The sequence below is a fragment of the Aspergillus fijiensis genome, assembly GCF_003184825.1.
Source record: "Aspergillus fijiensis CBS 313.89 unplaced genomic scaffold BO72scaffold_4, whole genome shotgun sequence".
In the NCBI taxonomy this organism is placed as follows: Eukaryota; Fungi; Ascomycota; class Eurotiomycetes; order Eurotiales; family Aspergillaceae; genus Aspergillus; species Aspergillus fijiensis.
This window is the reverse complement of record NW_024468980.1, coordinates 636526-660216: the sequence shown is the minus strand read 5'-3', so window position 1 is coordinate 660216 and position 23691 is coordinate 636526. Positions and strand designations below refer to the sequence as shown.

At 54.1% G+C, this 23691-nt stretch overlaps 6 protein-coding genes across 6 annotated transcripts; all 6 read left to right on the top strand.

Annotated features, from left to right (window-relative positions):
- Positions 1-1248: 1248 nt before the first annotated feature.
- Positions 1249-6230, top strand: BO72DRAFT_368181 (putative eukaryotic translation initiation factor subunit eIF-4F; the record flags this gene model as incomplete). The annotated part of the gene is made up of 5 exons (XM_040940877.1): positions 1249-1866; positions 2138-5467; positions 5520-5603; positions 5664-6034; positions 6086-6230. 5 exons carry the CDS (start codon positions 1249-1251, stop codon positions 6228-6230), a joined length of 4548 nt encoding a protein of 1515 aa, XP_040805852.1.
- Positions 6231-7730: 1500 nt separating this feature from the next.
- BO72DRAFT_395752 (acetyl xylan esterase) lies at positions 7731-8920 on the top strand. The gene is made up of 3 exons (XM_040942010.1): positions 7731-7851; positions 7939-8195; positions 8286-8920. The coding sequence occupies exons 1-3, from the start codon at positions 7788-7790 to the stop codon at positions 8736-8738; spliced, it is 774 nt and encodes a 257-aa protein (XP_040805851.1). The 5' UTR covers positions 7731-7787; the 3' UTR covers positions 8739-8920.
- Positions 8921-11001: 2081 nt separating this feature from the next.
- BO72DRAFT_524248 (glycoside hydrolase family 28 protein) lies at positions 11002-12620 on the top strand. Its single transcript, XM_040949852.1, has 3 exons — positions 11002-11443; positions 11539-11958; positions 12059-12620. The coding sequence occupies exons 1-3, from the start codon at positions 11213-11215 to the stop codon at positions 12515-12517; spliced, it is 1110 nt and encodes a 369-aa protein (XP_040805850.1). The 5' UTR covers positions 11002-11212; the 3' UTR covers positions 12518-12620.
- A 706-nt stretch (positions 12621-13326) lies between these two features.
- Positions 13327-16652, top strand: BO72DRAFT_482988 (potassium transporter). The gene is made up of 6 exons (XM_040947768.1): positions 13327-14975; positions 15086-15628; positions 15926-15967; positions 16128-16223; positions 16409-16447; positions 16520-16652. Exons 1-6 carry the CDS (start codon positions 13761-13763, stop codon positions 16556-16558), a joined length of 1974 nt encoding a protein of 657 aa, XP_040805849.1. The 5' UTR covers positions 13327-13760; the 3' UTR covers positions 16559-16652.
- An 881-nt stretch (positions 16653-17533) lies between these two features.
- On the top strand, positions 17534-18322 carry BO72DRAFT_179698 (uncharacterized protein). The gene is made up of 4 exons (XM_040939459.1): positions 17534-17707; positions 17831-17962; positions 18037-18195; positions 18259-18322. Exons 1-4 carry the CDS (start codon positions 17691-17693, stop codon positions 18278-18280), a joined length of 330 nt encoding a protein of 109 aa, XP_040805848.1. The 5' UTR covers positions 17534-17690; the 3' UTR covers positions 18281-18322.
- A 3588-nt stretch (positions 18323-21910) lies between these two features.
- Positions 21911-23032, top strand: BO72DRAFT_179596 (uncharacterized protein). The gene has a single exon (XM_040939458.1). The coding sequence runs from the start codon at positions 22102-22104 to the stop codon at positions 22942-22944; it is 843 nt and encodes a 280-aa protein (XP_040805847.1). The 5' UTR covers positions 21911-22101; the 3' UTR covers positions 22945-23032.
- The last annotated feature ends 659 nt before the right edge of the window (positions 23033-23691 follow it).

The window sequence follows — 23691 nt, the reverse complement described above, 5'->3', positions numbered from 1 at the left end:
TTAGTACCTAGTAGATACACTGACTGACTCTACACAGTATGGCCAGGCCGCTAGGATGATAGCGACTTTGAATGGAATGGAGCAAAGCAGCGCGCTGTCTGGTCTGAAAATCGACGATTGAAAACCACCAATAACAACACTGGCCCAGCTACCTTTCCTACTAGTTCAAGGTTAGTTCTCAACAGCCACCTTGGCTCGGTGTGTTTGCCGCTTCCACCCGACAATGGCGGATCTTCCGCGGTGGTCAATGACTGGAGATGTCAAGAAAAGCTAGCTGTGCGCAGTCTCATTTGCTGGGAAAAAGAGTCACCGGGAAATCTTCCCTACCGCCAGATGGGGCAGAATGACCTGCCACAAGCCTTGGAACTGATCTGTTGAGTCTGAATGGGTCTAAATGATCAATTTGGATACTTTCTGTTGTGAATGTGTGTGTATGTGCATGTGTGATGGCGATAGAACGGAGAAGAGCAGCTTTTAAAGCCGGGAACAATGTTTGGTGTGGTTCGGTCGGATACAAAGAACAATACGGTATGGTCACGCCTGATACCAACCACAACCCAGCCCAGCCTCAGCCCAGCAAAAATTGTGAAAACCACTGTGCAGAAAAAAAATCATCCACCACCACCACCCAATTTTATCCACGCCAAAAAGGCGAAAATAAAAAAAAAGAAAGATCGAGAGTGTAAGAGAGTTGAGCAGTAAAGAACAATAGGGTCAAAAAAAGGTTGATAATACTTCTATCTCTCCTTCAAGTCATCTTTCTCTTTTTTCTATCCCCTTTTCTTCTACCCCAGACTTATCGTCGTTGACCACGACGTGATTAATTTCCTTGTTCCGTGGTCTTCGTTTTTTTTCTCTCTTCCTTCCCCTTCCTCTTTTCGTCGTCCTTCCCTGACACGAAAAAAACACCACTCCCCTCCCCTCCCCTCTTCCACTACCCTTCTCTCACCACCCACCTCCTCCTCCCCCCCTCCTCCTCCCCCATTTTGTGTGAGGACTTTTTTTTTGTGGATGTTGTGGTTCTAGAGCGTGTACCTTGTTTGTTGTAACACGCCCATTGACACTTCCCTCTTCCATCTTTCCCCTCTCTTCAATTTTTCTTATTGAAGATTTCTCATCCTCTCCTCTCTACTGTTGCAGGTCCCTCTTCTCCTCCCGAACGGACTTGCTTCTCGAACGACGTCAAGTCAATCGTCAACCTAAAACTAAAAAGCGCTTGAATCCTTTTTACCTCTCATTACCTGTCTAATGAGCTCGATCCCTCCCAAGTCAGGCCTCCAACCTCAAGGACAGAGCACCTCGACCCAGGCCGCCTCCTCGCCCGCACAATCTGCCTCGCCGTCGACGGCGCCTCGTTCCTACGCCAGCGCCACCAAGAAGTCCGCGACGGACTCGACCGCCGCTCCCGTCACCGTGGGCGGCTCGTCGCAACATGGGAAGTCGACCTCAGCATCTCCTGTGAGCGGCAAACCCATGCAGCAATCCCAAACCCCCGGCGTCACCATCGTCAATGGCGCCCCGGCTTCTCAAAGCGATCACTCCCGCAAGCCTTCGGTGACCATCACCTCTGCTGGCACCTCCGGATATATTCCTAACGGCGGCCAGACCGGTCGTCCCAACAGTCTGCAGTTCGGCTTCGCCAACCAGCAGTCCTCGCCTAGCATGGGCAATCCCGCGTCTTTGGCTACTCAGCCTCAGGCCGGTCTTGGTGTCACTCCGCCCGCGAACCCCCGTGTGACTTCCCCCCAGACTTCGCCATCCCCTATTCCTCAGCCCGCTTCCAGCGGTGGCCGGCCACCGCCGTCGACCTACCAGGCGCAGGGTAACGTTCCCAACTTTGGCAGCTTTGGCGATGCTGGCGATAACGTAAGTGGACCCCTTCTATTCTTTGTACAGTTTGCCCAGATCGCACTATGTGATTTTGCCCTACATTGTCTACGAAGACTCCCTTGGGTTTCCAAATCTCCATCTGGCAAAGCCACGAAGGAGGCGGCAAAATACTGTAGGGCGATATAGAGGGAGATGGATGGGGAGCAAAAATTTTTGCAAGGGCGCGCACGTTTCCTGTCTTGGCATACCTCGATTTACCCACACCTGAGATATGCTGGTATTAATCTTTGTCTTGCGCTAGCAACAGATGCGCGCGGCTCCACAGGCACCCCTTGGCCCCGGTCCTCAGTCGACCCACCTCCGTCGCGAATCTTCCCAATCGACTCACAGCGATATGAGCAGTCACATGGGTAGTGTTCCCGGCCGTGGCGGTTACCCCCATCAGGGCGGTCGCGGCCGTGGTTATTCTCAGTCGAGCTATCAGGGTCAAGTTCCTTACTCCCCAGGTCCCAACTTCCGCACCACTCCCAACCAGGCCCGCGGCGCTCCCAACATGGGCCCTCAGTTCCATGCCCCTAACCAAGGTCGCCCGCTCGCACCTTTCCCCAACTCTCCTCACCAAGCGAGCCGCAGCCCCGCCCTTGCAAACGCGCATCCTGCGACTCCCCAGATGAACCAGGTTCCCATGGCACACGCGCAGATGCCCCCGCAGGCGTACGGTTATGGACAACCGATGGGACCCCAAACTGTGAGACCTCCCCATAATAAACCCCTCCGACGTGGATATGGAACCCGAAGAAAAGGATCATATCGCCGACCATCACTTTCACCCATCTACGCTGCAACTGCTAAAGCCCCCCTTCCACCAATCCCACCCATCAATCTAGCGCCAGAAAGCGGGAATTTTGAGCAATATCTAACGTTGATGAAAACCAACCAGGCCTACCCCGGCTACGACCCCGCTGCTTACGGCTACTACCCCCAAGGCTACATGGGTGGTGTCCAGTATATGACTCCCCCGTCCCCGCAACCACGCCCCGGAATGCCGTTCAACCCCCAGGCCCCGTACATGCAGAACCAGTACCCTGTTCAGCCTCCCGCCCAAGCCACCTCCCTCTCTCGTACGCCCTCGCAGATGTCTAATGACCGCCCTGGGTCTAGCCTTGGCCAGGGCCAGCCCCCTGCTGGTCCTCCCGGCCCTGGCCATGCTCACACCGGAAGCCGTACGTCGAACAGCCCCGCTCCCGCGAAGACGCCGTTCGTCATCCCTGCCAAGAAGAGCCCGATCATCATCAAGGACCCCGGTAGCGGCGTCGTAAAGACGTTTGAAAAGGCTCCTGCCTCCCCGGCTCGTATCACCCCGTCCCCTGTTAAGATTGCGACTCCCACTTCGACTCCTCCCCCTCGCACCGGCAGCAGCGCCGACCACACTCGCACCGAGTCCAAGTCTACCAAGACCGACGAGGAGAAGAAGAAGGAGTTGAAGGACGCTGTCCGCCAGAAGATCGAACAGGAAGAGGCTGAGCAGCGCCGCAAGGCGGAAGAGGAGGCCGCCGCTGCCCAGCGCAAGAAGGACGAGGAGGAGGCCGCTCGCCAAAAGGAGGAAGAAGAGGCCGCCCGTAAGCAGCAGCAGGAGGAGGAAGAGGCTGCCAAGAAGGCTGCTGATGAGGAGGCCGCCCGCAAGAAGCTTGAGGAGCTGAGCTTGAAGGATAAGCCAGAGGAGACCAAGGCGGAAGAGCCCGCTAAGCCTGCTGAGTCCGCTCCTGCTCCCGCGCCCGCTCCTGCTGATGACGATGACATCGATTACGATGCCATTGAGCGCGAGATGGCCGAAATCGAGGCCAAGGAGCGCGAGGCCGAGGCTGCCTACTACGCCAAGAAGCAAGCCGAGAAGGAGGCGAAGGAGCGCAAGGAGAAGGAGGAGCGCGAGGCGTGGGAAGCCAACATGAAGCAGGCTGAGCGTGAGGCTGAGGCTCTTGAGGAAGCCAAGGCTAAGAAGCGTGAAGCCGGCGCTGTCACCGACGAGGATCAAAAGAAGAAGGATCTCTTCGCCTCGTTGAAGAAGGGTGGTTTCTCTGCAACCGAGACTAGCACCGAGAGCGGCACCGCTACGCCCGCCTCTGATATGGGTCCTCCTGCCAAGCCCGCCAGTGCTCTCAAGCAGAAGCCTGCTGCTCTCAAGCTGGAGACCAGCAAGGCGGTTGAGCCTCCTCAGCCCAGCGCTGCCATGAAGTCTCTGCACTCGGCTCGCCTGATCGAGGATCTCAGCAAGATCACTTACCCCGAGTCCATTGCTTCTCCCAACCCTGCCCTGAATGCCAACGCTCCTACCGATCGCAAGTTCCACTACAACAAGGAGTTCTTGCTTCAGTTCCAGAATGTGTTCAAGGAGAAGCCCTCGATTGATTGGGACTTGCGCGTGCGTGAGACCGTCGGTGACAGTGACTCGTCCCGTCCCCAGTCGGCCCGCACCCCGATGGCCAGCGGCCGCCAGAGCTCTCGCCCCGGCATCGGTCAGGGCTTCCCCGGAATGGGCAACTTCGGCCAGCCCGGCAACCGCAACAGCCTGCCTCCAGGCACTACTTCCGAGCAGCGCTTTGCTATGTCTCGCCAAGCCTCCGCTGTTGGCAACCCCTTCGGCTCCTTTGGTCGCGGTCTGAGCGTTGGTGGCGCCATCGGCCGCACCAACTCTAGCCCTATGCATCCTGGCATGCCTTCGCCTCGTCCCGGCTCTGGCCGCTCCGGTACTCGCAACAGCAGCAAGCGCGACAAGCAGCAGGCCAAGAAGGAGGAGGACATGGCCAAGTCCATGCCTCTCACCGCTGGCAAGGAGGTCGAGGCCCTCCAGGTCTCCACCACCGGATGGAAGCCCCGCAGTGTCGGTCAGACTACCACTGCTGGTCCTACTCCTGCTGGCTCGACTCACATGCCTCCTGATGTGGTGCAGCGTAAGGTGAAGGCTGCCTTGAACAAGATGACGCCCGAGAACTTCGATCGTATCTCTGGCCAGATCTTGGAGATTGTTTCCCAATCCAAGGACGAATCGGATGGACGCACCCTGCGCCAGGTCATCCAGCTTACTTTCGAGAAGGCTACTGACGAGGCCCACTGGGCTTCCATCTACGCCAAGTTCTGCAAGAGTATGCTGGAGAGCATGAGCCCCGAGATCAAGGACGAGAACATCCACGACAAGAACGGCAACGTCGTCGCTGGTGGCAGTCTGTTCCGCAAGTACCTCCTCAACCGTTGTCAAGAGGAGTTCGAGCGTGGTTGGAAGGTCAACCTGCCTCCTAAGCCTGAGGGCCAGACGGAGGAAGCTGCTATGATGTCTGATGAGTACTATAAGGCCGCTGCTGCCAAGCGTCGTGGTCTTGGTCTCGTCAAGTTCATTGGTGAGCTGTACAAGCTGGGCATGTTGACTGAGCGTATCATGCACGAGTGTGTGAAGAAGCTTGTCGATTATGAGGGTATGCCCGACGAGGCCGAGGTTGAGAGTTTGACCAGCCTCCTGCGCACCATCGGTGCTAGCCTCGACGCCTCGGAGCGTGGACACGCGATGATGGATGCTTACTTCCACCGCATCAGCCTTATGATGCAGACTCCTGATTTGCCCAGCAGATTGCGCTTCATGTTGATGGTACGTAGACGAGTGCCTGCTATCGCTACAGCTTGACTAACTTCCATGCTAGGATATCATCGACTTGCGTAATGCTCGCTGGCACTCCAAGGATGCCGATAAGGGACCCAAGACTATCCAGCAGATTCGTGAAGAGGTAAGTCCTACAGCCCCTCCCTTTTTTTCTTCTTTAAACTCCAGCTAATTATCCCACTAGGCTGCTCGCGCCCAACAAGAGGCCGAGATGGAGCGTCTTCGCCAGCAGGCCAACCGCGGCAGCCGCCCGGGACTGGGTCGTGGTGACGCCCGCAGCTACAGCAACTACGGCAACCAAGCTCCTCCCCAGGACTTTGCCTCGAGCAAGGTCGGCAGTGACGATCTCCGCCGTCTGCGGACGACCCGCAACACCAACCAGCCGATGTCTTTCGGACCCTCTAGCATGCTGGGATCTCGCAGCAACAGCGGACGGAAGAACCTTGGCCCTGGTGGCAACCTGGTTCGTGGTAGTGATGATAGTGCTGCTAGCAGCCGGACTGGCACTCCCCCTGTCGGCAAGAAGGAGGAAGTTACTTCGATCAACGCTTTCAGGTGAGTGGTCATTTAGAATCATTGGCTAGTTGATACTAACGAAGTGTGCAGTGCTCTGGCTGCCTTGGAAGACCGGGATAACATGGCCACCTCCCCGCCATCGAACCCTACCTCCCCTCTGCTGACCAAATCGCAACCCGCGGTTGAGCGCCGACCCTCCAAGACTCCCTCTACTGCCGGCGAGGAAGCCTCATAGATATCCCTTGCCATGACAATACAAAAATGATTTCGTTCTTCTGGAAAGATTTCTACGTTTACTGTTCCCCTTTTGACACATCGTCACGACATGTCTGTGATCTGTTATGAACATTCATCCTAATCTTCTCGTCCATGATTTTTCTTTTCGCCAGCAAGATCGGTCGCTCATCTAACTTCCGTTTGAAAGATAGAGTGGGGGGCTTGTCGACATTCCCTTGTACAGATGATGATATGAACCGTGGACCCAGCATCACTGGAAGAAGTGAGGTGGGGAGACGGGTTCTCATGAAATGAATCTAGGGAGATTGGTTGGTTCCGCTGGAGGGTTTGAAGAGCCTTTCTCTTTCTGTTTTTGCATTCATACGTCTTTTTTTTTCTTTTCTTTTTCCCTTTTCTTATTTTTCCAATACCCGGAGAGCTTTGACGATGTCCTTCCCTTGCTACGGATGTTTCTATCAGGGCGGGAAACTTGCAGGCTAGCCACGACGTCGATTGCCCATGTCATACGAGAAGAGAGAGAGCTAGGTGTCGTATGGACTCTTTTCTTTTTCGATTTGTGTCTGCATTGCATTTACTGGCATGTGGCCGTGCCTGTTGTTTTTCGATTAGACAAAATCTGTTAGAAAAAGTTTCTGCTTTGATTCTAAATGTGATAACCGTATGATTATGAATTGTGTATTCGGTGTGCTTGTTCGGTATGTCATTCGGAGGGTGTTTCCTCAGTCTTATCACTCAATATCATTTCTATGTTTGTTAATTTGATTGAGATTCATAATTTATCCAAGAGGTCCCGATTGAATTCTATTTTGACGTACTGTGATTGAGTGGCGAGGAAAACCGATGCGATCACTTGAGTTGAGCCTGTTTGGAACCCCGCTCACCGGCTGTAAAGCCGATTTCTGGGGTATACTTCAGCCATGCAGCCTGTAATCTTCAGCCCTCCACCAGAATGTCAACCACGACACCTCTACCAACGAGATGGGGTTATCCGGATAATCCTTGCTACCAACTTTGCCAATTTGGCTGAAACCCGGCTATTCAAAAACTTCACATGGTGCGTTCCTGAAACGCCAAATGATCCCGTGTCAGACTCTAACGCCTTCCGTTACGGGGCCCAGCCCGGGAATGTCGATCTCCAGCCCTCACCTGCTGTCTATACCTGACAAGTCATGGCTGTTTCGATTCACGGAGACAACCCCCGCCTCCTCCTATCGACTTGGCCTATAGAGGCAGAAGTGGAGTTTGTCGCGGATCGATTTCAGGTTGATAGTGTACAAGGTCTGGATTTAGCCGTGAAGGGCTTGTATATATATATATATACACACACCTTCAGAGATGCAGAGAACAACTACTCACTTCTTCACCATTATCTCCTTGCATTGAGACCAAGTTACAACATTAAATGATGCTTTGCCTCTCACTTCTGCTCACCTGCGTGCTGTGCGCACTGTCATGCAAGGCTGGTGTTTTAGGGAACCGGGACTCGGCAGTCTACCCTCGAGCCGGCTCTCTACAGCAGGTCACCAGCTTCGGTAGCAACCCTACCAACGTGGGCATGTACATCTACGTGCCGACGAATCTGGCCACCAAGCCCGGAATCATTGTTGCCATCCATTACTGTCTGTGCCTTCCCTCCGTTTTGTCCCCGTCCCCGTCCCCGTCCCCAGCCTTTTCCAGATGGAAAGCCTAACCTTCCGGGGCATTAGGCACCGGCACGGCATCCGCGTACTACAGCGGCTCGCCCTACGCGACGCTGGCCGAGCAATACGGCTTCATTGTCATCTACCCGCAGAGCCCGTACTCGGGCACCTGCTGGGACGTCAGCTCGCCGGCGACGCTCACCCACAACGGCGGGGGCAACAGCAACTCCATCGCCAACATGGTCACCTGGACGATCGCGACGTACAAAGCGGACACCAGCAAGGTGTTTGTGACGGGAACAAGTTCCGGCGCCATGATGACGGTACGTCCCCTCATCCCCATCAAACGTCAAACCTCACCCACGCCGCCACCCACCGCAAGACCATCACTAATGATAACGAGGATGATCCAGAACGTAATGGCAGCCACCTACCCCAACCTCTTCGCCGCCGCGACCGTCTACTCCGGCGTGCCCGCCGGCTGCTTCTCCAGCGCCACCCACCAGGTCGACGCGTGGAACAGCACCTGCGCCCTGGGCGAGTCGATCACCACCCCGGCGCACTGGGCCAGCATCGCCGAGGCCATGGACCCCGCGTACGCCGGCGCCCGCCCCCGCATGCAGATCTACCACGGCAGCGTCGACACCACCCTCTACCCGCAGAATTACTATGAGACCGTCAAGCAGTGGGCCGGCGTCTGGGGGTATAACTACGATGCGCCCCAGGCGACGGAGCCGAGCACCCCCGAGGCGAATTATGAGACCACGGTGTGGGGACCGGGATTGCAGGGCATCTTTGCTACTGGAGTCGGGCACACGGTGCCGATTCATGGGGAGAGGGATATGGAGTGGTTCGGGTTTGCTTGAGTTTTCTTGGGTTGGGGGTTTAGGTGGTTGGAGGTTCGGTGTAGGTTGGTAAATGGGACTATTTGTGCTGCTTGAAGGTGAAGGAGGGTTTGATGCTTTGATGATGGTGTGCTGATTTGAGCTTTGGAATGAAAGAGCGAACCTAGGTGTTGTTGGGCTAGCGGTGAAATGTTCTTGAATCTATGGTTGTTCTGTTGGGGCGCACGCATATAACTGTTTTCTAACAAGAGAAAGGGATAAGAAAAGACGTTGCTTGGGAGGAAGGGAAGTAGGAAGAGCAGGGAAAGTAGGGAAAGCATTTAAGGTAATATGTGTAGTGGTATGACGTGTTTATATACCCCAAATCCCGGAGTTGCCAGTGTCCGTTGTGCTTGGAAAGTTCCCAAGACCTCCTATGTGAATCGTCAACAATTCTAGAACTTCCCTAGCACTCCACTGTCTGCCCGGCAATCGACATGAAACTCAACCAGCCCGAAATGGTCATGTGTCGGGGGTAGGACCCCTTAAGGCCGAGTGCTGACTGGTTAGCAGGGCCGATGTTCGGAGATACTAGTGCTGCTTTTGGGGGTAGTGTGGGGAATGTGGTACGTATACCCGGCCGTTTATGCTACAAACTGCTTCACCCCTACCCAGTTTCGCAATCGTGCATGCTACGTAGAAGTCATTCTTCTTCAAGCCTGGAGGAGCTTGTGGCGTGTTTTACCTAGATTCTTGTTCGCTGGATGCTTAGCATGCGTGTCTGACCCTCAGAACAGCCGACGTTAAGCCGAAAGTGATCCATGCCTCTGGCGTGCTTGGATAAATCCCTGCATCACGTTACCCTCTGTATTGAGTAGGTATATTTGAGGTTTCATTATTCTCAATCACATTCACCGCTCTCTCAGTGGAGAGGGTTATTTTTGAGACAAGATCAACGGTGGAGAGACCGGCGAGCCGACGTGATTGGGGCAGAGCACAATCAAGCAATCTCCAAGCTTTGCCTGGGGTCAGGGATGGGAGGGAGCTTTCTCTGGGCATGATTTTGATCTCCCCCGAACCGGTCCACGACCTACCGAATACCTTGGTACTGAGTGAATCCCTCCGTTGAAGCCGTGATATCCGCTCGATTGATTCATTTCGCAGTGGACCGGTCGGTGACTTGATACTCCACGGGCCACGATAATTCGCTGGCTTGTATGCATAAGAAGCAGTACTATATCTCTCGACGCGTCTACTCGAACTCGTCGATTTGGTATTGATTGCGGACCTCGAGACGAGAGCATCTGTGGCCTGGTCGGCACGCCGGGATGGGTCGAGAGCAACCGTTTTCCCCTGCACCGTTCCTGCATTATTTCCAGGGTCCAAACTTCGGCTGAAATTTCATCATGGAAGGGCTGTAGGTGACCTGTCATTGGACCGGGGGTTGTGGGAAGTTCAGCCAGGAGTTTTCCAGCGGCGAGCCAAATGAAACCCGATGGGTCAAGATGGTGCTCCCTATAACAGCTCTCATTGGCGTGCCTTTCTTCAAGGCGAGAGTAGATTGCTCCCTGTTGAGGTTTGCCGAACGAAATGAAATCGATATTGCTTTCGCTACGGGTGGCTCTTGAGAATATTGATCAGTGGAGAAATCAGACCTCGTAATCGGCATGGATCAGCGGAGCTATTCGTCCTCGGGGGTCTGGATTGCCGACATCAATCTATCATTGCTATACGAAGTTCCCAACGGATTGTGTAGGGCTTGTGTTATTCCGGTCTAGTCTCCGTTGCCGGGGGCTCGGTTTGAAAGAGGGTCCTGCGACGGAAATTGCTGAGGTGTTTCGTGATTGCTTCGCCAAAAGCTTCGATGAGGAAAAGCAACTTCCCCTGATTGTTTTCCACTGCGGTGGGTCGAACGGGAAGAACAGAACTCTGATCGGTTTCCGCTGCTTCGCTTGTGGCTGCCGGATCATCATAGCCATCTCTCTCCCGCCTGGAACATGCGAGGATCAGTGATCACTGGTTTTCCTTTCGCTCTCTTCCTCGTCAACTGTGAACGTTTGCACAACTGACACAGTTTCTTTCAGATCAGAAGTAGTCGTATTGAGTGGCCGCAGTTGATGAAGCTGACGCATAGGGATGGCCGATGCCCCCACGACTAAAAGCCAAGTTCAATTAAGAAAATGCCGCGTTGGCCCACTCGACTTAGCGTTCTGAGTAGGGGCTAGCCCGTTACAGATTGATAGCAGCCTTAGCAATGCCTGCCCGTTCAAGCCTCGCCGGGTTGCCCCCCAGAAACCTTCAGGGACAAACTTGGAAATGGATAGCTTCAGAATCCACCAAGAAGTTCTTGCAACTTATAAAAGGGCCTCGTCGCCCTGCTGTCTCGGCTGTTTTCTTCATCCAAGCCAATCATTCCTTCGTTCTTCTCCTTGTCTCTCTCTCGTTGTCTCCGTTCTGTAGATCAGAACAGTCTCTCTTTGAACTTACTCTGTTGATCAGATAAAATCCCTCTCACCATGCCTTCTATCCAGTCTTCCCTGCTTTGCGCTGCCACCCTGGCCACTGCTTTGGTGTCTGCTGCCCCTGCCACCCGTGCTTCGGACTTTGCCAAGCGCTCCACCTGCACCTTCACCTCGGCTGCTCAGGCCTCCGAGAGTAAGACTTCCTGCACGGACATCGTTCTCAAGGACATCACCGTTCCTGCTGGTGAGACTCTCAACCTCAAGGACCTGAAGAGCGGTACCACCGTAAGTTCCTGCCTCAACCCCAGTATCTCTCGATTGCACACCTTCCAGTGTGCTTCCCATCGAACCGCATACTGACGAATTCATGTCCAATTCAGGTCACCTTCGAGGGCACCACTACCTGGGAGTACGAGGAGTGGGATGGACCCCTCCTGTACATCTCCGGCAAGGACATCACCGTCACCCAGTCTTCCGGAGCGGTCCTCGACGGCAACGGTGCCAAGTGGTGGGACGGCGAGGGCACCAACGGCGGCAAGACCAAGCCCAAGTTCTTCTACGCCCACTCCCTGGACAACTCGGTCATCAAGGGCCTGCAGATCAAGAACACCCCCGTCCAGGCCATCTCCGTCGAGTCGGACTACCTTACCATCGAGGACGTGACCATCGACAACAGCGACGGTGACGACAACGGCGGTCACAACACCGACGGTTTCGACATCAGCGAGAGTACCTACATCACCATCACCGGTGCCACCGTCAAGAACCAGGACGACTGTGTCGCTATCAACTCGGGCGAGGTATGTGTTTCCCACAGATGGCGTTGGAAAAAGGACCTCAAGCCGCAACAACCTCGGACCGACCAATTGATCGCTGGTATTAATCCTTTTCTCCTCGCAGAACATCTACTTCTCCGGTGGTACTTGCTCCGGCGGCCACGGTCTCTCCATCGGCTCCGTCGGCGGCCGCGACGACAACACCGTCAAGAACGTCACCTTCATCGACTCGACCGTCACCGACTCCGAGAACGGTGTCCGCATCAAGACCGTCTACGACGCCACCGGTGAGGTCGAGGACATCACCTTCTCCAACATCAAGATCTCCGACATCACCGACTATGGTATCGTCATCGAGCAGGACTACGAGAACGGCAGCCCCACCGGTACCCCCACCGACGGCGTCAAGATCTCCGGCGTCAAGATGGAGAAGGTCACCGGTAGCGTCGAGAGCGATGCCACCGAGATCTACATCCTCTGCGGCGACGGCAGCTGCACTGACTTCACCTGGAGCGGCGTCGATGTCACCGGTGGAAAGACCAGCAGCAAGTGCGAGAACTTGCCCTCCGGTGTGTCTTGCTAGATTTGATGTGACGACAGTGGAAGGATCGTGGGTGCAGAGACGGGTTGCACGGAAAGAGTTGTTATAATCTTCTTCTTATCTATAATTTTTAAAAACAGTCGGCTGGATTAGGGTGGTCTACCTTGGTTCAGGTCCGCAATACATATCTTGTCTTGGATGATGCTGGTGTTTGCTTGCAATACGCTTTCTCACTCGTAAGCCTTAATCTTGGTAGACTTGTACTTTGTAAGTGCAATTGATGGCATTCAACCGAGACAGCTCAAGTAGGTCAAATGACAGTTATCGAAGGGCTTGTGTATTTCTTCCTCAGGCAACAGCACCCACCCTTCTTTCTGGAGATTGGAGGAGGTCATCCCGACTACAACCTCACTTTATAACCTGACAGCCTGACGCTCAAGTGCAGGCCACACAACCAATTCCTTGGTCGCACCCACACCTGACAGGTCTGAGGATGGCGCAGACACGCATATGCCACCGACTTTCTCACCGATTCGGCCGCGGCCCCTGGTTCCTGCAACAGCCACACCAGCCCTGGAACCCCCAAGCAAGTTTGTCCCCAATTCGAGGAATGATTCCCGGCCAATTGTGAGACGCCGATCCGGTTTCTTCAACGCTGAAGAAGAAACCCAAAGAAGGTTTTAAAGTTAGCCAACCTATGGACCGTGCGTCAGTGGTTGCGTGCCAAGCTTCAAATCACTATGAGCGATTAATTCCAACCAATTTTTGCAAGAGGAAATCCTCATTGAACCTGAATGCAGTTTCCTCCCGGCTTCCTGCGGTGCAACCTCACACCGGGATGGCAAAATCTGCAAGCTCCCCTTTCCTCCCCCTTGGAAGATAACCACTTCCCCAGGAATTCGACGGTAGATGTCTTGGAAGACCAGTCAGCTATATAAAGTGTGGGACTGGCCCAAGCTTGATTGGGAGCAAGTATAGCTACCTAGTAGCTCCTTGATACCTTGTTCTTTCTCTGTTGTAGTAGGAATCAGCACAGTCGATCCGATCATCCAATATTCAGCATGCATTTGCGTGAGGCATTTGTGGGCTCTTGCTAGCCACTCCCTCCCCCCGAATCTACGCAAGGAGACGAGAGCCTTTTTTTGTGGAGGTATTTAATTCCCCGTGTCTTTTGGGAAGAACAGCTTTTTCACCTCTTTTTGGCTCCGCCATTATTTTTTTTTCTTTCCCATCGACGACAGATACCGGGTTCTCTTCATCGGCTTATAGAACATTCCCAAACCGCATGCCTCTCACCCACGAGCCGTCCAAGTCACCCCTGCGACGCTACCATCACTATATCTATATCATTGCCTGGGCGCTGGTGTCGTCGCTGGTTCTCTATCTGGCCGGAGGGCTGTCGTACCTGGATGCCTTGCTTCTCGCCTCCGGTGCAGCCACCCAGACGGGGCTGAACTCTATCGACCTCAACCGACTGCATGTGGTCCAGCAGGTCACCCTCTGGGGGGTGTCGATGGTGACCAATGTGATCTTCATCAACTCGCTGCTCGTCGTGATTCGGCTCTACTGGTTCCGCAAGCGGTTCCGCGGCGTTATCCATGAAGCCAAAGTGCTATGCCGCACGCAGCGGAACAAATGGAATCAAGGCCTGCTGCTGGAAGGAGGGATCGAGAACCGGCCTCCCCCTCCTCCTCCTGTTCCTCGAACGATTTCGGCTGAGAGACCCGCCGAGGAGCAACCTCTGTTAGAGGTGGGCGATGGCGAGGACCGAACCTCCGAGTTGATCGGTTACTCCTCCGGCCGGAGGTATGGCGCTGCGGCGGCGGGATCAACGAGTCCGCACATCACCTTCTGTGACTCGGAGGCCGAGTATGAGATCAAACACCACCATCGCCGGTCGATGTCCGGGACGCGCTCGCGGCGCTCGCTGTCGGAGTATGACTCGCCGGTGCTCCAACGGTCGTGCCACGATCTCGACGCCCTGCCGGCGCTGCTGTGGCAGTCGTCGATCGCCAGCTACGCGGACTGGGACGAGGCGCAGAAGGAGGAGCTGGGCGGGATCGAGTACCGGGCGCTGAAGACGCTGTTCGTCATCCTCGTGTGCTACTTCGTGGTGTTCCACGTGCTGGGGATCGTGCTGTTCCTGCTGTGGGTGCTGCCGAACCGCCATTACAGCCAGGTGCTCGCGGACGCGGGCATCAGCCGGCCGTGGTGGGCGATCTTCACGGCCGGGTCGGCCTTCAACGACCTGGGGTTCACCCTGACGCCGGACTCGATGGATGCGTTCCAGACCGCGGCGTTCCCCCTCCTCGTGATGACCTTCCTCGTGGTCGTCGGCAACACGGGCTTCCCGTGCATGCTCCGCTTCATCATCTGGACGCTCTCGCAGTTCACCACGTACGGGTCCCCGCTGGACGACGAGCTGGAGTACCTGCTGGAACACCCGCGTCGGTGCTTCACGCTGCTGTTCCCCAGCGCGGAGACGTGGCGACTGTCGGCCGTTCTCCTGCTGCTCAACGCGATCGACCTGCTCATCTTCTACACCCTCCAAGAGGCAAGTCCTGCGCTGCCTCCTCCACCCTTACTTGATCAATAACCGTTTGAACACAGACCCCGCAAAACCCCACCATCACCCCGGGCCTCCGGCTAGTCAACGGCCTCTTCCAAATCGCCTCGACCCGCACCGCCGGCTTCAGCATCACCCCGCTGACGACCCTGCACCCGGCCACGCAAGTCTCCTTCCTGGTGATGATGTACATCTCCGCCTTCCCGAACGCGATCGCCATCCGCAAGACCAACGTCTACGAAGAACGCAGCCTCGGCATTTTTTACAACGACGACACCCTCTCATCCGCCTCGGATGCACAGCCCGCCCACCCCTCGGCGGACTCGCTGGCCGCCCACATCCAGCGCCAGCTGGGCTTCGACCTCTGGTACGTGATGCTGGGCTTCTTCCTGATCGCCGTGGCCGAGGGCCCCCGGCTGCAGGCGCGCGAGGCGGACGACCGCGACGCGTTCGCGCTGTTCCCCATCCTGTTCGAGATCGTGTCCGCCTACGGCACCGTGGGCCTGTCACTGGGCTACCCGGGCGCGGAGACGAGCCTGTGCGGCCAGTTCTCGGGCCCCGCGAAGGCGATCATCATCGCCATGCAGGTGCGCGGGCGGCATCGAGGGTTGCCGCATGCGTTGGACCATGCGATTCTGTTGCCGTGTGAGGTTTCGGGGGAGGGGGAGGGGCACGGGGACGGGGAGCTGGAGGCGTCGGAGCCGTGGTGGTGGTGGATGCGCTGGATGCGGAAGAAGGGGGAGGATTGGGGGAGTTTGTTTGGTGGGGGGGATTGAGCTTGATTCTCATTGGGATTTAGGGGTTGGTCTGTGGTTGGTTGGGTTGGCTTTGTAGTGTGGATATGAACTTTATGTGAACATGAACATGAACATGAATGTTAATAGTGGACTGCAATTTATGCGGAGTGGAGATGGTGGTGGTGGTGTGTGTGTGTGTGTGTGTGTGTGTGTGTGTACTGTACATTGGGGGATTGTAAAGTAAATGAGAGCAGAAAAGAAAAGGCACTCCGTAGAGATGCACAGCAGTAGCAAGGTACAGCACAGTCACATGCTTCCAGCACAAACCCCATTGCAACAAAAGCCGTAGAACAAAGGCAACCACCCATTCAGTGGACCAAGCATGGACCCCGGATCGTCAGCTGTCAGTCCGCAACAGCGTGCCACGTACAGGGAAGGGCATCGAGTAAGCTTTCACCCTCCAGTAAATACCCAATGGCCTCCCCTCCTCCACACACCCATAGCACAAGATATGCATAAGCTAAGTGCTCCGTAGCACACCCCTTTGGAATTATACACAGACAAAGCATCAGACAAAAGTACAGTACAGCACACATTGAATTTGCAGTAGCATGCTCGCAGCATTTATAGACAAGCATTTGGCAGTCAGATAGCCCGATAGCCAACAGAGTAAGCTGTAGTCAGTAAAGTATAGCACGGGATAGTATAGTCTAGTTCATTACTCCTACCACTGAGAAACAGAGTCAAGATCCAGACACCCTCAACTCCAACCGGGAATGAATCGGCCTGAAACACCCTGTCCCTTCTTTCCCCCCCCCTGGCGTAATTCCGACCGGAGCATACCGTACCTTGTGCATATCCTTCTATGTCTACGATTCCTTTGATTCAACTAAATTCGAAAAGGAATGCGCAGAAGCTTAAGCATCCACTAGATAACTACGGAGTACCTCCCTGAATAAAACCTTACAGTGACTCATACTTTATAAGTTAGGCTATAGGCGATTCGGAGAAATAAAGTCTGACAAGAATAAAACCGGCAGAATCAATCCCCTCAATGCCCTCAAACCCCCTCAGGGTAAAAGTACTCCTCCAGTATGGGCAGTGTGGTGGGTATACTGTACCATATGAAACATCCACATGCCAACGCCAAGACCCTCCTTTCTCATCCGTGTATCCGTGTATCCGTTGATAGCCCTCACATGAGAATCGGGGGGCAGGATGCAGATGCAGATGTGTGGGTGTGGATAGCGAGGTGAGGAAGGCTGATGTTCCGGAATCCGGCACGCACGGGTACAACGGGTAGCCTACTTGGCCCCCCCCCCCCCCAAGTTGGCTAGATATGAATACGGTACGTAGTAAGTTAGTGCTAGTTAGGCTAGACGGGGTTTACGGATTTGCGCGGTTCCGTGAATTTTTAGGGGTTCACTGTTTTCTCGATACCTACCTAAGGCCGAGCTAGGGCCACTTTTGAAAGGGTGTGGGGTGGGCGGAAGGTCGGAGAGCGAGAAGGCCGAGTTTGTTCCGCGGTTTGACATTGGCTCCGTTCTTTGGGGGGCATTAGTTGTGCTGTGCTGTGCTGTGCTGTGCTTATGTTTCATGCTTGTTTTTGTGTAGGCTATGCTTCTGTGCGGGGAGGCGGATCTCTCCGGATGCGATGCTTTCAGGTCATGCTGGATGTGCAGTTGGTTTGTGTGGCCTGTGAGCTACACAGTAGGTCACCCGGTGGTTTTATTCGAGTTGCTGTCGATGGTGTTGATGAAGAGGGGATCGTGTGACTGACGTCTACCCATCTCCTACTCTGTAGTGTACACCCCGCTATTCACCACATGCAATGAAGAAGAGCGATGAAGTCACCGACTGCTGAAGAACCCTAACTTACGATACTCCTTACTGTAGCTCCGGATCTCGGATCATGATCGCCCACCCCCTGTACGGTAATCACCCGTATCCCGAAGATGAGGTCAAGCAGCCCGGGGAGGGGGGAGGGGGGAGGGGAAGGCCTAAGGGTCAGGTCGTTGACGTCAAGGACTGACCTTACTGACTGACTTGCAGCTTACACAGCAGCGCAGCAAGTCCCAACTTTTTATTTGTGTACGACCACCAATCCCCCCAAAGTATTGACCTTTCAGGTGGGATCTTCAGGATGATCGCGGTTCATGAGGTAGGACAACAATCTTGGGAGAGGTGAGGTATGATGATGTTAGTGGTCTCGTCTACCTATGGTCAATCAGCACTAACCCGTACGTCAAAGTCTACAGAGGGCTGCTGCCTGTCCTTATCAGTGACGATCACGAAATCGTCGACGTATTGCATGGCGTTCGCTGGGAGGCAAATCTGCTCCTGTTGATGTGGAGTGTCATTATTGGGATGTTTGTTTTGCCTTCGCTTCGCGTGGTGATAAGCCTGCCGGTAGAAATGTAAGATGTCAATTGCTGAATCCGTCCAGACCCGAAACTGTGATGATGGATTGACGTTTGCAGCTTGGAACCCGCTACTCAGTAGTCCCGATGGTCGGTAATGTGTGGTATTAGATTAGAGAGTTAAGGTTCTGGGGGGGGATCCCGATCGTCGGTTTTTGCCAGCTTCTAAGTGCGGTGTTGTGGTTTTTGGGTATGTTCTGGTCTAGAACGATTTGTCATTTTGGGTGGTTGATACTCGTAGCGTGAAATTAGGTTGCCGTTCGTTTTCTTGCGATTATGCAAGCACCCCCCCCCCCCCCCCCCCATCCCCCCCGCCATGTCATTTCCCCACTATGAATGGAGTTGCTGCCCGCTCCAGACTCTTTTTCTCTGCTCTGCGTATGGTCTGAAGAATCCATTCTGCCGCAGTGGGCTGCGATGATCATGGATGATCAAATGATCGTTAGAATGTGTGGACGTGTGGACTCCAGCAATATGATGGCGATGGCGAATGATGATGACGAGGAAGGAGGGCGGCGCGGCGGAGACTGTTTACAGTTCCCCTCGTCATTGACCTCATCATGGGCATCATTGTTGTTCCAGATGCCCTGATCGAGGCTGCTCTCGCCAGGCAAGATAGCCTTTCTGTGGTTCTGTGGTGGACACCAATGGAGATCTGTTATCTCCGACACGCCGACATGGTGGCACCTCTGTCACATGACCAATGGGCAGCCAAGGTGGGATTAGTTTCGGAAATCCGTCCGCCTATCTTTCTCCGCACTTTGCTCCGCTTCCTTTTCGAGGGGCTGTGCTGTGCCAGCTAGGGGGGAGTTTCAGATAGACGATAGATCATCAGATTATCGACTATTGAATCAGTTCCAATAACCACAGCAACACATGGCCTTTCGTGTCATCATCCTCGCCAATCTCACCAATTTTCACGAGAGAGCCTTATCATTCCCGCTCAGGTCGCGTAGTCGGCGATTTCCGTTGTCAGACTCAGGTCATAGCCTCTACAGCCGACGATACACGCGAGACAGCCACTTAGCGCGGGCTACATGTTATTCAGGCCCGCCTCTCACTTACTATGTACTACTAACCGACCAGCTAGGTAACTTTGACCCTGCACAGCCATGTAAGCAATCGATCAGGGGGATTTTTCGCTGCCTACACGGAGGGGCTTGGTCGTTGAGTCGTTGCCAAGCGGACGACACGTTTTGTCGAGGGAGGAGATAACTAGTTACTCCGTACTGTAGTGGCCCCCAAGGGACGATCAATCCCTACCCAGAGTCACGTCGTACGTACTCCAGCTCCAGCCCCAGCCCCAGCCCCAGCTCGGTCTATCCTTCACCCAAGGTACGTACTAGTCAACACTATCCCGCCTAGGCAAGAACAGTCTACTCCGCATTCGCAAAGCCCAATTGTCTCGCCTCAAAAATACGCGATGGCGTGGCGTGCCTGTACCTCGCTTGCGGGCGATCTTGACCTGCCAAGCATAGCATAGGCTGGTTGCTTGTGGAGAGGTAGACAGGAATGGGGAGAGAGGGAGAGAGCCGCACAAAGCCAAGAAGGTGATGGCGGATGACGCCTAAGCGATGATGGTTCTCGGGGTCTTTGCCTTTCAACAAAGATTAAGGCGTGAATGACGGTCTTTTAACATGTGGCAGCCGGTGAGGAATTCCATTGGGTGCCTTTTCTACCTACAGACCTCTGTGACGAATGATAAGGATGTGGGAAATGACCTACGTGGACGGACTGTAGATGCGTATGAGTAATAAGTTAGGCAATAGACATGAAAAGGAAAGGAATTTGGATTGCCTTATCTCCACATAGTTGATAAATTATGTGCAAGACACGAGTAACTAGATAGTGGGTATACGAGCAAAGTATAGTATGTGATTAGGGCAGGGGCCAAAATAAGGCAGACAGAAACGGAATTACGGCAGGAGATGGGATCCCGATGGGGGGTGGGGACCCGTCGTATTCGCATATGAATTGCATTGATTGTTGTGCTGTGCTGTGCTGTGCTGTGCTGCTGCTGCTGCTGTTGCTGCTTGCTGCTCTGTTGTTTGAACTCCGCAGGGGCAGCATCTTGCAACTCACAATTCTCTAAACCCGACCGAGCGAGACTTACTGCCCGTGGGCTTGCTTACCTATCCGTTTTCGGTCATGACTCCTTCTCGCAACCATGTCCCAAAGGGTGCTGTACAGTTACAGGGGTGCATGGACGGACGGAGTTGGATAGCAGTTCGGCTTTTATTTATCAGGGATTACTCATCGTGAGAACCCTGGGAGGCTGACAAACGGGATTGGGGATCGAAGAGGCTATTCGGATAGGCTACTCCGTACCGCACCTCAGATTCCTTTTCTGCGCCCGGCAGAAGAAGAAAAAATTTTTGAGTCGGGTGGGGAACTCATTTGTGACGGGTCACGGATCCCGTCCGCAAAAGCCCAACTAGGGGTCAACTACTATCGTGAGGCTGGGTACTCGTATGTTAGGGGACCAAAAAGATAATGTGTTAGGTAGGAGCTTAGGAATCAATTCCATTATGAATCAAAAGGGTCAAAGAGTCAATTAGCAGTGAGGGGGGTGGTGTACCTCAAATCTTGTATGCCCTCTACTTGTACAGAGTATAAGAGCATTAATAAAAGGATTCAAGCCCAGCTGGGTGCCCTGGACTGATCATCAACCGTGGAAATATCAAGATTTGACACTTGGCGCGCGAAGACGCCAAAAGAGTGAAGATGATGAATAATGATGGTGTTTGCAGTCAGGATTTCTAATGCAGACAATCGTTGAGTAATCGTAATCTTGCTAGGGCAGGTGTGCTGGGCACCTGCTGGAATTTTCTAGCTTGGGAGCCTTTTTTTTTTCTCTCTCTCTTTCATTTGCTCAGCCGGAGACCACGGCGCGGAAAGATTGGTCATCGGAAACCCGATCAGGATTTTCTTGGTGCTGCTGCTGAGCTGGGATCGCCCGGAACGGGAATAAGCAGGCGGCGCCCAGACGTGAGTCACTGGCTTGCGGCAACTATTGGCCTTGTTGATGGGCGGTGAAGATAGCAATTGCCCTCTTGGGCAGGGATTTTGGGTGCAGGGCAGAATTTCGATGGTGGATCCGGCTTTCCTTGACGGAGTTTCCGATCCACGGATGGTCTGTCGCCGAGCGTCCGATCGCGCCTTTCGGACTTTAGATGGAGTACGAGCAGAGTAATGAGTAAAAAAAAAAAAAAAAAGGAAAAAAGGAAGTAAGAAACGGGGATTGGAAATAGCGGATGACAAGCACCGAAAAGAAAAAAAAAAGAATCAGCCTAGAAAGTGGATATATCATAAACAATCCCTATCTCCCTGGTACATCTTGAAATGTTCTTTTTCTTCTCTTCTTCTTCAATCACAACACATAGCTAATAATCCTCGCCTGTTCGCTTGTCCACCTCAGACCGCAACCATCACGACATACACATACATCCCGCACCACCAACACATCCATCCACCACCTTTCCCCGCCGGCCACTACTGTGTGACTATTGAAAGTGCATGATTGTTAGTGGAGACATTGGGACGCCAGGAACCCCTACCAGCTCGACAACACTCAGACATCAGTATCTTTCACCGTTGTCTGCGTCTGCACACTGCATCAGTCGCAAACGCACTAGACTGAAAGATAAGGCGCTGCTGCGATCCATTATTGATCCGCCTGCAGCGATACCAGCGATACCAGCGATACCAGCGACCCTTGACTCACCGCCCCGCCATCCGCCATAAGGTTGATTGGTCGATAGGTCGACTGCCGGAAGGAGGAAAGGCAGCCTGAGTCACCGCGCCGCGCAAAGCGAACGAGTCACCTCTAAGCCTCTAAGTTCGGCGATCCTTACTAGCATCCTTAGCAAGCACATCAACACGGCCCTCCCGGAGATTTGCGCCATGGCAACTCCTGCTTCCCCCACAATTTCTACTTCTACTCCCTCCTCCCACCCTCCCTCTTCCTCTTCTCTTCCCTCCTCCACTCCGTCTCTCAGCTCCTACTTCACCTCTCTGGCCCGCCGTCGCCAACAAAAGAAAATGAGCATCACCCAAACCTACTATCTCGCCCACACCGCCCGCAAGAAGCTCACCCGTGAAGCTTCCCGGGCGGACCATGATCTCCGCCTTCTGGTTGGCCACGCCAACCTCCTCGACTCGCTCATGCTGGAGCTGGCTGATGCCGAACGTGAACAAGAACATTGGTTCAACCAGACCGTCAGCGGTGTGACCAAGACCTCCCACCACTCCGAGCCTCGACACATCCAATGGGCGGAGACTGTCGTTGAGGACCCGGAGGAGGACTGGGATCCCGAGGACCTTTCTGACGCCGACTCCGACGTCAGCGAGGATGACTCCGACTACGACGAAGACCAGTATGAGCCCACTACCTACAGTCCAGTGCGACGACGGGCTCCCTCCCCGGTGGCCATCATCACCGAGAAAGAAATCGAGGAGGATTACGACTCCGATTCTGATTCCGACTTTGAGTACGACGATGAGGAGGATCTGGAAGAATTGACCCTAACCCGCTCGCCGTCCCGGCAAACCCCGCCCGAGCTGCTGTCCGACTCCGATGGAGAGTCGGAAGACGACACCATGCCCCCTTCACCTCCTCAACCAACCCTGGAAACATTCAACGAGAAGGAGCCGCAAACCGCGGAAATCCCTCTCTCCCCGACTGATCTGGAGAATGGCTACTACGTTCCCGGCCAAGCGCCAAGTGCGATGCTTGAAGCTTATTGAGATCGTACCTTGCAGCAGCGGCTGATCCTCCATTCTCTGTACCATTATCATACGTGATACCCTCGTCGTGGATTGTTTCTGGAAGAACCTTTTTCTTCTTTTGTCTTGGGGCAAGTTGTCACCACCATAGCGGGTCCGGCGTTTTTCTGAAACCAAAAATTACTTCTCTCCTATCATCATGATTCAGCATTGTTTTGGGATGGCATATTGGCATTGGGGGTGGAGTCCCCCCTTTTTTTTGTTTTTGCATGCCCGAGCGCTTGGGCATTGATTTCTCTCTTCTCATACCCGCCCACATCTTCGGGTCCCATCTCCTGTCTTCTTCCTGGTCCCACCGTTGGGCCGCATATATTGGCGGCCCCATTTTTCTTGTTTATGTATTCCACGACATGATCTATAACGGTGGCCTCTCCGGTATATGAGACGAGATGATGAAATTGCATATATAGAACATAATCATATCAACATTATACATGAACTCCTTCAATCTAAATTCTCGTACTCATCCTTGGCCGGTCGGTAATCATTGCTTTGATGTGTCAAGCATTGGCAAAGCGATCATGAAGTGATCAGTAAACTGACTTAGTACTCACTAAATCGCTAGACTAGTCGCAGGTGCAGAAGAAGACTTGACTCCGCTTCTTAGCCCCATCCGGGAGGCTAGTTGGGCAGCTGGCTGCTGGCTAGACCGGGATGGCAGTGCCGATCGCGGCCCTCGCCAATCCAGGCCGAGTTCACCGCCCCGTG